The sequence below is a fragment of the Chlamydotis macqueenii genome, chromosome 2 (genome assembly GCF_036417535.1).
Source record: "Chlamydotis macqueenii isolate bChlMac1 chromosome 2, bChlMac1.mat, whole genome shotgun sequence".
Taxonomy (NCBI): domain Eukaryota; kingdom Metazoa; phylum Chordata; class Aves; order Otidiformes; family Otididae; genus Chlamydotis; species Chlamydotis macqueenii.
This window is the reverse complement of record NC_141557.1, coordinates 150,334,521-150,349,734: the sequence shown is the minus strand read 5'-3', so window position 1 is coordinate 150,349,734 and position 15,214 is coordinate 150,334,521. Positions and strand designations below refer to the sequence as shown.

Sequence of the window (15,214 nt, the reverse complement as noted above, 5' to 3'; positions counted from 1 at the left end):
TTTATTTTTCTTACCAATGCCGTTTTCAGCTTATTTAGAAATAAATACCACTATGAGTACCAACACCAAAAACATTCACACAACTTAAATCTTATTAGAATGATTTAGAGGAGACTGAAATGATACCTAGCCTTCATGGCAGCAAAATTCATATCACGAATTCCACCACACAGTGTGTATAAAAAGTTACTACAAAAAATGCTGTCCTAAAGGAGCAGATATTTTTGAAAGCACTGTGAAATGGTGTCAATTACTTTTTGATTCATTTCACTTGTGATGCTAGTCTAAAATACCCTGTCAAGTGCATGCACTCGCCATCTCTCTCCATGTTGATTACCTGAGTTCCATCAGGACCAATCTTATCCAAAGCTCCAACAGTGCTATAGAGAAAGTTAATTATTTTATTGAAATTGTCATCTCCAATACTCCATGACCCATCCACCAGGAATGCTAGGTCAGCTTTGGCTGCTTTGCACACTGAGAAAGAAAAGCAAGTATTCTGGAATTAGAGCCATGGCTCAACTCCTCATGAAATCTCATAAATCTCTTAAGAAAATGTAACTGTCATGAAAAGCTCTTGTTTAATGTCAGTTAATAATGCTTTAGCAAACAGACCTGCTGGCATTGACTTCAGTGCAGGTGTAGAACCAGCTGAGCTGTGCAAGGGGTGAATGGTCTGCACTGCCAGATTCTATCACAGAATACAGTTCAAGGCCATAACAGGTTTTTAAAATCTGGCTAACCATTTTCATTTTTATTTAGGTTGTTAAGTAAAGTCACACATTAACTTACAAAAGCCCAGACTCCTAGCATGACATGGTAAGCAAGATGAGAGAATCTCAACTGTGAAGGTTCCCAGTGGGAAATTTGTCCATTCAAAAAGCAACCCTAAGCTCTGTAGTGCCTAATGCTTACCCCCTTAACTGCGCTATTCAGGAGCAACACAGGTTTCCCCCATCTCATCTTATTCCAGCATGCTCTTATGTATCACAGCCTGCAGAGCTGTGCACCTGCCCACACGAGTTGCTCACTTTTTCATGGGAACTGGGAACCTTCAGTGTTCTGCAGAATCCAAGTCTACTGCTTGGGGTCAGAAATAAACTCCCTCAAAGCAAAAGTTTTTTTTCAACATATTTCATCCTGAAGAAAAATGTTCATCTAAATTCAGAGAATGGGACAGGAAGATATATACCTGTATTTCTAGCTTTCTGTTGATTACTCCTTGGATTAAAAAAAAAAAAATCTGCTGCTATGCAGTTCTAAAATACACACACAAGGTATTTTTTTCTGTACTTATGGATTAAATTCTCTATTACTGCACATCAGTTTGGTCCACCAACTTCAAGCTGATGGATTTGACCCTCAGTCTCCAACAATAATGCTCCCCTCATATAAATATTTATAACACTTTGTACAAAACACTACATGTTCAAATAAAACATCGAAGGAAGTCTACATTTAAAGAAAGAAGAGAGTGAACATGGTCAACACTTTTCTCATTACCTAAAGTAGATATATTTTTAAAAATCATCCCGGTTTAGAAGTTTAATTACCCTAGGCTATCTGCTTCACTTGCAAGACATGTATGTTTCAGGAGTTCTGGAAAAAGAAAATCTCACACATATTAACCCTCCTTTCTGCACATTTCAACAATATAATAATGATGTCAGATTTCTGGCTCATTAAATTTAAGCCAGCTGCCTTAACAGTGTTGTTGTAGCAAATGCATTTTGAATCTGATTCCCACAGGTCTAAAAGAGTGTCGGAAGCAGAAAACATTGCATCAACATCTTAAAATTATTATAAACTCACACATGCAGCACTTACCCTCTTTCGCAGGAGGGATTGTAGGTGGTGGAGGTGGCGTTGAAGGTGGTGTTGGTGGCTGAGTTGGAAATGGCACTGGAGAATAAAAGGAAGGAATACTAAAAAACTCTTAAAAGCCCAATATATTTTATCTGTATTAAACACAGCATTTTCTACTCATCTCCACATTTAAAATTCATTATCTCTAATCAAGTAGTTATGCAATTGGAGAGAAATGTAGGTGAGTGTGTGCATGTAACATCCTCCTCTACTGACCACTTGAAAAAGGACAGCACTATTCCAGAGCAATTAATGGCTGCACTCCAGTGTCAATGCTACAAAGAAACAAACTGAACTGGTACTGGAACTGCCCCTTTTGGGGTTTCTCCAGTACAGGAAACCACATGGCAGCCCCACTCTTGACCTAATATCCATAATTCATTTTGTAAAAGGTCAGTGTCCTTTTCCTTTCTGACCACAACCAGTCATTAGTCACAGAAAGCAGGTCTCCACTCATGCTGGAAGGAAGAGGATATTAGTCCTGCAATCCAAAATACAAAGACAGTGCAAAAATAAGCCAGTGCCTGCACTTAGAGCAGATCACAGCCTGTCCTGATCTCCAGGAAGATTTTTCTGAATTCAGTGGAAGACCTTGTTATGTTTCCAGCTAGAAATGCAGTTCCGACCGCAACTCTACAGGACCATGGCTTTGTTGCCTGCAGCAGCTTCTACTAAGTTTACTATATAGGAGTTTCTGAAAACTGGTTACTCTGTCTCATGTGTCTCCTGAAAATAAGCTTTTGAATGACAGCCTCCCAGAAATCTATCTGGATACATGATCACTGATTGACAGCTTTACTGAATGCAAGTACTCTATTTAGCGCCTTTCAATACAGACTTGGCTAAATTCTCAGAGATACATGCACATGGGTTGACCTCCACAACTATATCTGAGGAAAAGCTTCTACTTCTGTGCAAGGACATTTTTTTTCCTTTTTATTTTACAATGCAATTAGCGTAAGAAGCCACAGGTGACAGAACATCATTCCTTCAAGTAAGGAGCTCTGAAAATGAGCCCTGGACAAATAAGAAGTGGAGTTATACACCTGTGCAAGTTTTTCCTATGTGAAACCATAAGTGTGGGTTCACTTGTAGAGGAAAATTATCAGCATTATCAACCCTAAGAAGGGGGTAACAGCATCGTGATGTATAGTAATATAGTATGAGAAGAAGGGTATCGCTGAGATAAAAAGAAAAAGTTAAAAGATAAAGTTAGATAAAAAAGATAAAGATAGATAAAAGATAAAGAAAGATAAAGTTAAAATCTTCACTGTGTTCATTCTGTATTTTGTTCTGCAGTATTTTGAACTCATGAGAGCAAGATCTTGCTTTCATAAAGAGCTGTGAGGGGTTTTTTTTTGCCTGTCTTGTGTTATTGAGAAAAATAATAAAAAATTTGGTTTGTTCCTTTGTTTGAAAATACACAAGTAGATTGGGTATCAAGGTCCCATTTAAGTGTAAATTACTCAGACACTGGTGAAATTTTACTACATAACAAGAGCTGCAGGATACAAAACTTTCCCCTTTCTCTGTTTACTTCATTTTTCTGGATTTTTTTTTTTTTCCAAAGTCATAGATTTTAAAAGTATCCCCTAGTGGAACCTTTTATGAAGAAAACCATTCTCCCTGTTTCTTTCTCATTAAGAAGTCCAATAGAGTTGGTGAATGTGACTTCACAACTAACACACAGCAGTGATGCAAGAATCCTGCATCTCTGTGGAGGAGTCACAATGTAGCTGAAAAATTAAAAACAGCTAAAGCAAACTGCATAGGAATAGCACATCTCTGGGCAAAGGGCAAAACACAAGAAGCAACCAAGCATTATCACTGCTGGTCGAACTCTGATATGTATTTTACTCACATGTTGTCTCCATGATGCTTACAGCAGGGCCCTCTATCTCCTGAAGCTGTGTATTAACACTGATTTTATATTCAGTTCCAGGCATCAGCTCAAAGAAGCAATGTCTAGACGTCCCTCCACCAAGATTTACTTCTTGCTTTTTCCCATCTGGAATTATAAAAGAAACCATTAAACATTTCTTTACTGTTTTATTGAATAATGTAATTTAAGTCTGAAATAAGAAGGGGACATGACAACAGATGAAGGGCAAGTGGTTGACATAAATTAATAAACTACATGCTGCCTTATTTCTGGAAATTCACCTCTGTGCAGAGGTCTCTAACATTTCATCCTTCATACTACGTAGGAGCTAAGAAACGTGCAGACATCTCCAGGAAAAAAAAGATGAATTTCACCTCATGCACTGAAGTTAGTGCACGGGCTTTGGACTTGGTCCTAAATTATCAGAGTCTAATGAGGAATTGTTGCATTATGTAATTCTATGGCATCCTTTGTCTGTGGCTCTGGTTCTCAGAGTCTGTAACGTGCTTAGTAACTGCAAGAGAGACTGAACTAGATATTGTGTTCCAGCTTCCACTAGTAACCACTTAACAAGTTGGTTAAGGAACAGTATTTACAGGGTTCCAAAATTAATTCTGCAAAATTCTGAATTGAAAAGGATGTTGACAATGGAAAAGGCCCAGGTACTGGAAATAGTATAAGGCATATTTTAATAATAATAAGAAAACTTTCAGCATAATTCATAAACTGGAACAGAAAGAAGTGAAATACAACCAACTGATCCCACATTTTTACAGAATATATACAAAAAATGCCAAACAGTAATTCACTGTCAAGGAAAAAACACTTGGTGCTCATCAGGAGGTGTTACATTAGTATAAAAGTAATTGATCACTGCCTGAACGAGACACACACCCAATCTGACAATCAAAACTCTTCAAGATAGATGTTAGTAAGAAGCAATTGTTCACACTTTAGCTCGTTCTGCTCACATTTAGGCTCTTTTGGCTCAGTTAAAACAATTCCGGCAGTTCTCATCTATACGATGAGAACAGAATGTTGGCTAGCTCCCAGACGAGACGGAAATCTGTGCTGTCTCGTGCCAGCCCAGATCTCTGCTTTCTGAACAGCTTGTCTATAATCCAAGCCTTCAAATAAACCACATAACCATCCATTTGCCATTCCACAGAAAGGTCATATTTTGCAACCAAATTAGTATTATTTTTCATTATATCTTTGATAGATCCCATTAAATGTTATTAACTCTAAAGTTATCCAAGCTTTTAATTTGTCACCACTCAAAAGATCACTGATGTCTACTGGGGATAAGAGAGTTAGTCTGCACAAACGGTGACTTCTCCATAACCTCTTCTGGCTACACCTGAGAATCAGTGAGACGGAGGAGGTTGTACTTCACCTTCTGCACAGTCAGTGCTAAAACCAGCAAGACAACATGTGTTGCCACGTAAAAATATCTAGTGTTTATCCAGATGAGTAACATTACTACAAGCTATAATTAACGATCAATGGAATGAGAATAGGCAAAGTTGGACACTGTTCCGACTCTGTGAGCATGGTCTGGCTTCAATTGGAGCTTTACCTACCCTTCTACCCTCCTCTCATCCTAATCCTACAGAGCTATCACTCCGTATTTATCATGTATTTATAATCTTAGATGTATTCATTTTATCCTTTATCCATCTTCTGTCCCTCACACCAGTGAAAATCTCAGGTAATCACCTATGTTCTACTGATAAATAAAACTCCCTCCCATAAAAAGAACAAGTTATCAGCATCTGTTTGATATAAAAGGACAGGAACGCTAGTTGCACTCCTGAAACTTTCAGTGTGTACACAACTCTCTTCTCTCCATAATTTCTAGTATTTCAAGAGCCAGTCTACAGGTCCGACTGCATACAATTTCTTAAATTAAACAATTCAATTGCCTAGGTTAGGCTATAGCTGCATATTGAATGACTTAGTAACTTACCCACAAGCGATTCTATAACGACCCTGTATGCGGTAGCATGTCTGTGAAGCTGCCACTGAGCACAGAGGCTAGTCATGCGGACTTGATAGGAATCCAAATTTGTGACACCCAGGTACACTGAAAATTAAAGAACAAAAAATCAGATTTACTCCTCTAAGACATATAAGAAAAACTGATAAAAGAATTATAGTGAAACACTTGTGCCAATTAATTTTTAACAAATAATTTCAAAAGTTGCTATTAAAATTATGTCAAGAAAATCTAAAATAGGAAGGACAAAAAAAAAAAAACAACGAACCTTTAGACCAAAAGTTTGGAACTTAAGTCAACTTAAAACTAAATAGTTAACACTATTAAAAATTCAGTTACTACAAATAAGTATAAAAATGTCATAACAACAACAATATTTCTCTCAAAATCTAATTTAAAATCGCGCTTTAGATATATAAAGACTATATCAGATTATAGATATGGAGCTAAAAAGAAAAGACTAATAGACTTTCCATTAAGGAGATTTCTATCTACTACTAGGCAAATAGGTTTGTCTGATAAATAATAACATCTGCTTTATGAAACCTGTCATGCTAACTATCCAGATTATTTGAAAGCCTGCTATAGTCTGAGTAAAAAAAAAAAAAAAAAAAAAGAGACTTTGAGGAAAACAATTTGCATACAACTGAGAAAGTCTTCCACGTGAAAATGTATTCAGGGAGATCCACAAAGCCACAGTTACAGTGAAAAAACAGCCTGTAGAGATCTGAACAGTGTGAAATCATTCTTACAGGTTTTGGCTACGCCTGTTAGGGCATCACTGAAGCCTGTTGAGTATGAAGCAAATACTTTAACACTGTACTCCGTTCCACTGAAGAGATTTAGAATGAGAATGGTATTAATATCATCCCCTACAAAGGTCTCCAACGCAGGACCAGGAACTGCAAAATATGAAATAAATTAGAGAATCATTTGCTCATCCATTCAATTAGCAGGTAGTTAAATCTTAAGACACATCCAATTACATGTGCTCCTAAAGTTATTGCTATTTTTTGCCTTTTTTTAAATTTTTTTACCACACACAAAAACAAACACACTCTGCTCAGTCCTTGCATGGACAGAAGCCACAACAAACTTGGGAAATTCAGCAGTGGGATTCATTAGGGCAGGGCTAGACACTGGCATGTGTTAAGACTCTTTTGTTCTGCTTCAGTGACTTACTACTGCCCTAAATAGGCAGCCAAAGATCCTCCCAGCTTGATGGTGTGCCAGGACCAACAGGGGGGACAGCAGATGCCAGCCAGCAATACAGTCCCTAAGGGGTTCTTATACAACAGTATCATTTAACACTGTGCAAAAATGATAATGAAAATAGAAAAGAATAAAACTTTCCCAAATCAGAACTGCAAACAGCTCCTTTGTCACTTCTCTTAGTTGTTCTGGATACACTTCAGAAACTAAACAACAGTATCGTCTTTGTACAGTATTTTTGTCCCTAAATGGTCACATATTTGTGTTTCGCTCTCAGTAGAGGACCATGTTTTTTCTAAAGAAATTTGAAGGAGCTTGGGTGCCTTGTCTAGCTGCAATGTGCAGGTGTGAAAAGGATGCAGCACAGACAAAATGGGCAATGAATAAAATGGCAAGTATTTGTGAGATGTAGAGTGGGAGTAAAAGTCAAGGAAACTAAAGCTGTGTTTGCGTCGTGAGGGGAAGGAAGTTGAAGGATAGGAGAACACAGAAGAGAGGGACAGGAAAAGAGCAAATGTAGTCCCTGAAATAATTAGAAAGAGTTGTGGTAAAATCACATTAAAGGGCAGACTGAAAGAGTAAGTTTGATCAGCTTTAAGGCGGTAAGTTTATGGAGAATCTTACTGCTGCCTACACCTACCTAACGGGAGGTAGTAGAGAAGACGAAGATAGAATCTTTTCTGAGGCAAACAGGAAGATGATAAGAGAAAACAGACAAAATTTGCAACATGGGAAATTTGTATTAGATATTAGGATAAACAGTTTCACACTGAGGGGAGTCAAACACCGGAACAGATGCATAGAGAAGTTTTGAAATCTTCATCCTTGCAGATATTACAAACTTGACTGGACAAGGTCCAGCAAAACCTGTTCCAAGCTGGCCGTGTTTCGATCAGGGAGCTGGACTAGATGATTTCCAGAGATCACTTCCAACCTGCATCCTTCTGTGACTATGAAACTCTCATAATCAAAATCTGAGACACCTAAGTTAATAGCACCTTCAAAGCTGTAACTGCAACTGTTAGATTTAAGTACAAAATTCAGCAAAAGATGATGTCAAGACACTGTACGGTCAAAACCAAATGACCAAAAAAAAAAAATCCATTTAAAAACTCACTGTTGATAGGTTTGTAGACAATTCTGTAACCCATTGTGGGCGATGGTGGGGCATCCCAGCTAATGCGTAATCTGTTGTACCATTCATCTGAGACACGTAAATTTCTAGGAGCAGACAGGGGTACTAAAAGGAAACCAAACAGAGCTTTTACAAGTTTCTCTCATACAAGCACATGCGTAAAACTCAAGACATGCACATGAAAACAGTATGATACTCAGTACTCTCAGATTTACAGGTAAAATTGCCAGGATGAAAGCCTTTAATCAAATTCATCCTTGGCATTACATCAGTGGATTAATGTTGATATATTTATGAAAGTTATACCAAGGATTAGTTATGAACTTTCAACAAGCAATGAATTTTCAAACTAATTTCCAACTTTGTCCCTACATTTTTTTAAAAAACACAAGACAATTCAGAGATAATTATCTTTTATTTGTATAGTTTCTTTCTATCCAAGTGCACTAAAGTTTTTAATGTATAAATCATGCTCTTCTGAACACTTAACGCTTTCAAATTGAATCAAAGGAATGATTTACAAGCATCTGCACAAATAGCATTCAATTTAGGCAGAAATGATGTAAATTAGGAGAGTAATTCAGTACAATTATACTATCATGACTAGCAGTGCACAATGAGATTATTTTTTACCAATATACAGTAGAGAGGGAAGTTAAGCTACAGCTGAGTAATCTTTTGGTACTTGGTCAGAACTCTAGAGATAATGCAATCACTTTTATAAAAAGTTCAGCAGCATTTCTAATGACCTTTAGGAAGTAATGATCTCACACAAAAGAAAATTTAACAATGGTTGGTTTGATACTATCCCACCAGGCACTGTTTACTTTATTTTCTGCATTAGTTCGCTTGTCCTTGGCGGGCCATCTATCAAGGACTTACCAGCTTTATTACTGAACAAGTTTCTGCAAGCTCACAGTATTGGAATATAAAATGCAATTTGTCAATTAGAAGTAATTTATTGTTTCTAAACCAATGAACTGAAACTTATATAAAGCTCCAGTCATACAAGTCATGCAAAATAAGCCCACATTTATACTAAAATATATTATTATAGCCAAGGAAAAAAGGTCAAAAGAGTAAGACTTTCTTCATGCATATACTGGCCAAAGACAAGCAGAATCTTTCTACTTACGAGTTTTGCCAGGAGCTGAGACACTGACTCCTTCCCCATCAGAATAGATGGGAGTGATGGTAACTTTGTACTCTGTGTCAGACAACAGAGGTTGAAGCAGAAGAGTGTTTTGTCTCCCAGGCACCATTACCTGAATGGTCAGAAAAACAGAAACAATCAAGATTAATGACTATGGACAAAACTTTTTTGTATCTTACATGATCTCTGACACCACATTCCACTAGTATTGCTGTATAGCTTGCATTTTAAAATATTTCTGACGCTCTACGGTAAAATTAAATAATCAAATTATCCATCTTTTTAATAGATCTACTAGTTACGCTCAAGTAAAATAAAAAGAAGACTGTGCCTATGGGACAACAGTTTTACATTAAACCTATGAGCGACTACAGCTCCATAAACCACTGGTAATATATGGATGGTTAGTACTTAAACAATTTTACTGTCTAGACAAAATAAATACTTTTATTGTATTTTTTCTTGATGTGAATATGATTGTCCAAAGCTACACTCATTAATAAAGGTTAATTGTTATGTTCTTTGGGGACAGAAAATCCATCTTCCCTCAGAGGAAGGAAAATGAATTCAGGAAATTCGGAAGCATGAACTGAGCAAGCAGGAATAAAAGATGTTTGTCCCATCTGCATCTAGTCTAGGGACAAGGAAATGAAGCTAGTTATTTAGGAGAGGAAGTAGGATCACATATTAGAAATAGCAGAGAATCCCAAACAGCCACGAAACATGGAAGAACTGCAGCAGAAGTCCAACCAGGCAACCTGATAGAAGTAGAGAAGCTGTAGAAATCCCTCCAGGCAGTTTTAGGTGTGCAAGAGCAAATGTTTCCAACCGCTGAGTTAAACACGGCTTCTTTTAATACAGTACAAGGTTTGCCCATAAGCAGCTATTTCTGAAACTCTTCAACAGATTACTGTATTTTAGCCAGAGCCTCAAAACTAGTATCACAACAGTGGTTGCAGAGGTACCCAAGTAAAGTCTTGCAATCTTTTAACTCGCCAGTAAAATTTTAATCTCAGAGATTTTCCAAAGACAGTATGGGAGCTACCTAGTACACGGACTGGACAGGGTAAAAAAGAGAAATCAACTCTACGTTTCCTACACTGAATCTGTGCTCTGAAGTGACGTTGTTAGAAGCAACACTCCCAAGGTCTAACCTCATATTTCGGACCCTCCTTGGCCTATGTCCATTACGTGAATCTATCATCTGAGTCAGCAACTCCAAATGTTTGGCAAGAAGGTGACAGACCTGTAAGCCCTTTAAACTCAAGGGGAAAACGCAGAAACTGAGCCTAAAAGCGTTTTGTTGTTTCAACAACGACTGATGCACATGATGATGGCAGAGCAAAATTTTCTGAAGAATATACTCAAAAAAGAAAGCTCTCACCCGTTTTAACACTCCAGGACACATTCAAACTACTTCTAATTTTGGCAAGTGATATGTAGAAGGAAATTAATCTAGTACACCCTAATGTTGACACTTTAATGAAATTAATCTAGTACTCCCTGGAGTTGAGACTTGTCAAAAAAGTACTTCATTCATTGAGCAAAATTGGACAAAACCATCTGAAGACACGTGCATGAAAGATTCCCATGCTAAAATCTTCCATACGTAAAAGTCAAAACACACAGACCAAGTTTTTGAAAAAAGAACAACCAACTTCCGTTGTTTTTTTAGGCGGAAGCATGCAAGTGTTGAGAACTCTCTTTTCCACATCTGCAGATAAGAAATCTTCTACAGAACAATATAGTTTTCAGCAATGAGAAACATTCTTGGTTTTGAGGAGAAAAAAAAAATGTGATCCTTCCAGTTATGCACAGCACACCCAAAAATACACATTCAATTTAGGGCTTGACCCTTCTATAGTGAAAAGTATTCTATTACATTTTCTAGGTCCTGATTTTCAGCCAATTGCATCAAGGATTAAAAATTTTATTAATATTTTTATGGAAAAGGAGGAGTAACTGAAATTCATATCACTGAAATCAGAGCCTTAGGTATCCACCACAGAATTGTCACGCTATAGTATATTTAAGCCCAAATTCCACAAAACTTTTGATTCTGCTTAAGAAATGTACTTAAACATATAAACACTCCCCTAAAAATTTAACGTCTCTGTCATTTTATTGACATCTGTGTGGCACCCCTCAGGTGCTTGAAGCCATATGATAAAATACATTCCTTCTGTTTAAAATGTGCTTAATTTTAAGTATAATCTTACGTCATTCCTTATTCAGTAAAGTATTTATGCACGTGATTCATTTCAAAGATGAAACACATGATTAATCTTTGCTGAATTGTGACCAAAGATAATAATACTTGAGACTGCAATTAAAATTCAATAATTTGTGGAATCAGAGCCAAGACACCTACCTAACCTTACAATTTTATAATTTTCTTTTATGAGTTTTTGAGTCAACACTAATATCCTTCTGAGAGCCAGAATTTGAATACCTTTCCCATAGTTTTAATTTCCTTTTAAAATAATAGTCGTTGAATACTAAAATAGAATTACATTTACATCATCCAACTGAATTTGATTAAGATTCACAGAGCTGAAACAGTAAATCCGGAACTTGAATTTCAGAAACTTTGAGTTATTGTCAGAAGAACAGTACAATTTGTGTCATTATGCTGTGCAAGTTGCCACTGTATTGTATATTATACTCTCACATAGTCTAGGTAAATTCATAAAGCATGTTTTCCAGCCCAAAAGGAAACCACTCCATTTGAAGTTCATTTTCAGATTATAGCTGAAAGAGGTGGCTAAAAGTAATTTTTTACCAAGGTATCATAAAAGATGAATTAAACCAAAGTGAAAAAAAAAACCAAAAAAAACCAAACCAACACTGATTCGTATTTTTCTGGGAAAAAAGATATTCAACTAACTCCTTTTAGTATTTTTATTGACATAGTCTGATATAGGGCTAAAAATGTCAGCTGCTAGACATCAAAAAGAATATCCCATATTTTCAATATAATTGTTCTATGAACAGAAGTAAGTTGCATGATAGACAGAAACGGAGAATGAGATGGGGAATATTTTCGCATTCTGACCTACTTACTAAGAAAATAACCTCAAACTATAGAATTCAATCTCTTAAATGTATCTACATAGAGCTATCTCAAAATTTTATAACTTAGTTTTTGTGGAAACCAAGCACTGCAATATTAAGACTTACCCAATTGTTTTTATTTTTTAAAAAAAGCACGATACAGCTAGAGCTTCATTTTTTTATTATTTGCTATATTCACAAAAGAGTACATGTAGTACTCTTCATTCTTTCAAATATTTTCCAAAATCTTGATCATCAGAAACTTCTTTTGTGTAAAAGTTTTAATTTTGATCATCATACAGTAGTAGAAAAATAACAAATACCCTTAGGCACTTAGATTAAAAAGTGCTGTTCTATTGTGACATGTTCAACTTAACAAGCTCTACGAAAACTCTGCATTTCAACTTTAATTATATTGCTTGAGCATAAAATAAGGCTTTTTGGGAAAGAGAAAAATTGTTCAAGAAAAAAAAATTACTTAAGATTGTCCCGTCAAACATTTAAGAGTTGTTAAAACACAATCTCAGGATAGAAAAAGGCTTAGGAGTAAAAAATCTCCAAAACAAAAGAACAACAGAAAAACAAACCCAAAGACTTAGACAAATTTTAAAAACACAGGAAAAAGAGGACAGGCAGCTAATCTTTTAACTATAACATCTTTAAGCATCTGTGTGACTGGGCCTTGATCTTACATTTGCCTGCTGTTGCCTGCAGTGCAGCAGGTGCTATACGATTATAACTTTGAAGATCAATCTCACAGTGATATCAAACATGAATCTTTTACTAATTGCAACAGGAGTGTCATATAAGGAGAGATAATGCCTTAGCAATTATTAAACAAACTTTCCAAGCTTATGAAGCCATTCACAAAAGCCATACAGACCATTCTTACCGCTTCCTCAGCACGGTCACCTTTCGCAGTGAGATAGGTCACTCTGAATTGCTGAACACTGTAATCTGAGATGTCCCATATCACCCTCAGACTTGAGGTTGTTTCATCATCTATAACAAGGTTTCTTATTCCTGTTCGAAAAACTAAAGCCAAAAATACTTAATTAATATTTTCTCAACTCTATTTTTAGATTGTGCTAATTATGACAAAGTAGCTGCAAGCTCTACTGAAGTCGCAGTGGGTCTGCAGATCCATGGTGGGGCAAACACATGTCAGTCAGTCATAGTTGGGCTTAACAACATAAAAACTTTAACCATTTAATAAAATAATAGTTATCATATACTGCCATTAACATATATTACCCCATCTGCTTTGTTTATAACAGTCAGCTCAGGGAGCTTTAGAATAATCAAAACTCCACTGCAGCTAGAATGCTACAGAAAAGAAATGACCCAGAACCGTTGTTCCTTAAAAGTCAGTTTTCTAATTCCAGGGAAAAAAAAGAGAACACTCAAAACTAAACAAAATCCGGAAGAGTTTCCAAGCTCATATTAAAAAGGGAAAAGAGAAAATAGAGCTGAATTTTCCAAATTAGCCCCTGTATTCCTATGTAATATCACTGGTACCATCCAGAGTCCCTACACTGTGCTGTAAGTTGGCTCCTCATCCACCCATGGCCACACGCAGGAGGGTGGTGCAGGAGCTGGGAGTGTGCCGATGCAGACAGTGCGCACCTCTCACCATTGATGTCCCTTGCCTGAGGTCTGCACCTCCAGAAGATCTGCCATGGCAGTGTGCTGACTGCATGGACCATCAGCAACTGGGGTTATCAGCTCCTCCTGAGCCTTAGATCTTTTCATTCACCCTTGAAATTGTTGACATTTGCTCTGTTTACCTGCTGTGGTGGGCTTAGAAGTTGTGGTACTGCTAGTAGTCACCGTGGTAGGTATTGCGGTAGTCCTTGCAACTGAAAAACAATACTCAGCTCATTAACAACCCAACAAGACATGGAAGTCACAGTATTTATCTGGTATTTCTAACTATGACAACGAAACTACGTGCTCACACCTACAAGTATCCCACACACTTCAGGCATTTCAGGGACAAGGGAACTATTCATTTAGTTTACTTTAGGATATACTTGCAAGATTAGCACTTATATGTTCAAATAAGAAATAATTATAAATTGTACAATTAACTAAGAATGCATAAAGCCTCCCACATTTCCAACTGAACTATGCATAATGACTTCCACTTTGACCATTTGTTAAGGTTGTCAGATTAATTAAATTGAAAGCTTTTCAAGGGTGCTTGACTTCTGTCCAAGTGAAAAACAGAAAACACACTCAGCAACACTGGGCAATATCAGCATCATTTGCATGGGTAACGGCTTCTTGTCTTAACAGAAGGTTCAAGATAAAGTCTGCGAGTAAACTACTAAGAATCAAAAAAATTTTTGAATTTACACATGAAAAATATAAGTGTTTACTTAACCAGGTCACTGTCCATAAAAAGAGAATGAATAAAGCAATCTACCTGAAATGCTGGCCACTGTTTCGATTATAAACTATAAAATACACTGTACATTATTTTCAAGTTTTATCTTTGTTACTCCCATGTTAATGTCACAGGATGCCTGTGTAAGGTTTTTGGACCACTACTTCAGGCAAGAGTGAATTCACCTCTAGTGAGTATAAATTACATAAATAAGAAAGAAAAGGGTATACTGCAGATGTCAAACATCTTAAGTGAAATTCTTGTAAATTATTTACTTTCAAACATTTAACTCCTTCCAAAATCTGATATATTTTCTCATAAGGAACCCTGTTCAAAGACTAAATATTGAAGTGTAAGATGGAAGAATATCCAGATCCAAAAGTTATTAATACCACAGCTCAGAGAGGTAGCCAAACCATCATTTTGATTCAATGCCATCTACCACATAATATTAAATAAGAAAAGCAAAAAATACACTCAGCAAAGTCCTAGTGCTAAACTTCAATATTATTGCTATTCTTCAA

The 15,214-nt window shown here is 36.5% G+C and overlaps 1 protein-coding gene across 1 annotated transcript in view; it reads right to left on the bottom strand.

The window, feature by feature from the left end:
* The window catches only part of COL14A1 (collagen type XIV alpha 1 chain), a 115,858-nt gene that overhangs the window by 47,410 nt on the left and 53,234 nt on the right, over positions 1-15,214 (bottom strand). Inside the window, exons 17-25 of the mRNA XM_010118641.2 lie at positions 14,089-14,160; positions 13,194-13,336; positions 9,230-9,359; positions 8,077-8,199; positions 6,500-6,649; positions 5,718-5,834; positions 3,728-3,874; positions 1,828-1,902; positions 338-477 (exon numbers count right to left, since the gene is read on the bottom strand). Coding sequence (XP_010116943.2) covers positions 338-477; positions 1,828-1,902; positions 3,728-3,874; positions 5,718-5,834; positions 6,500-6,649; positions 8,077-8,199; positions 9,230-9,359; positions 13,194-13,336; positions 14,089-14,160 — 1,097 coding nt within the window. The remainder of the gene's footprint in view (positions 1-337; positions 478-1,827; positions 1,903-3,727; positions 3,875-5,717; positions 5,835-6,499; positions 6,650-8,076; positions 8,200-9,229; positions 9,360-13,193; positions 13,337-14,088; positions 14,161-15,214) is intronic.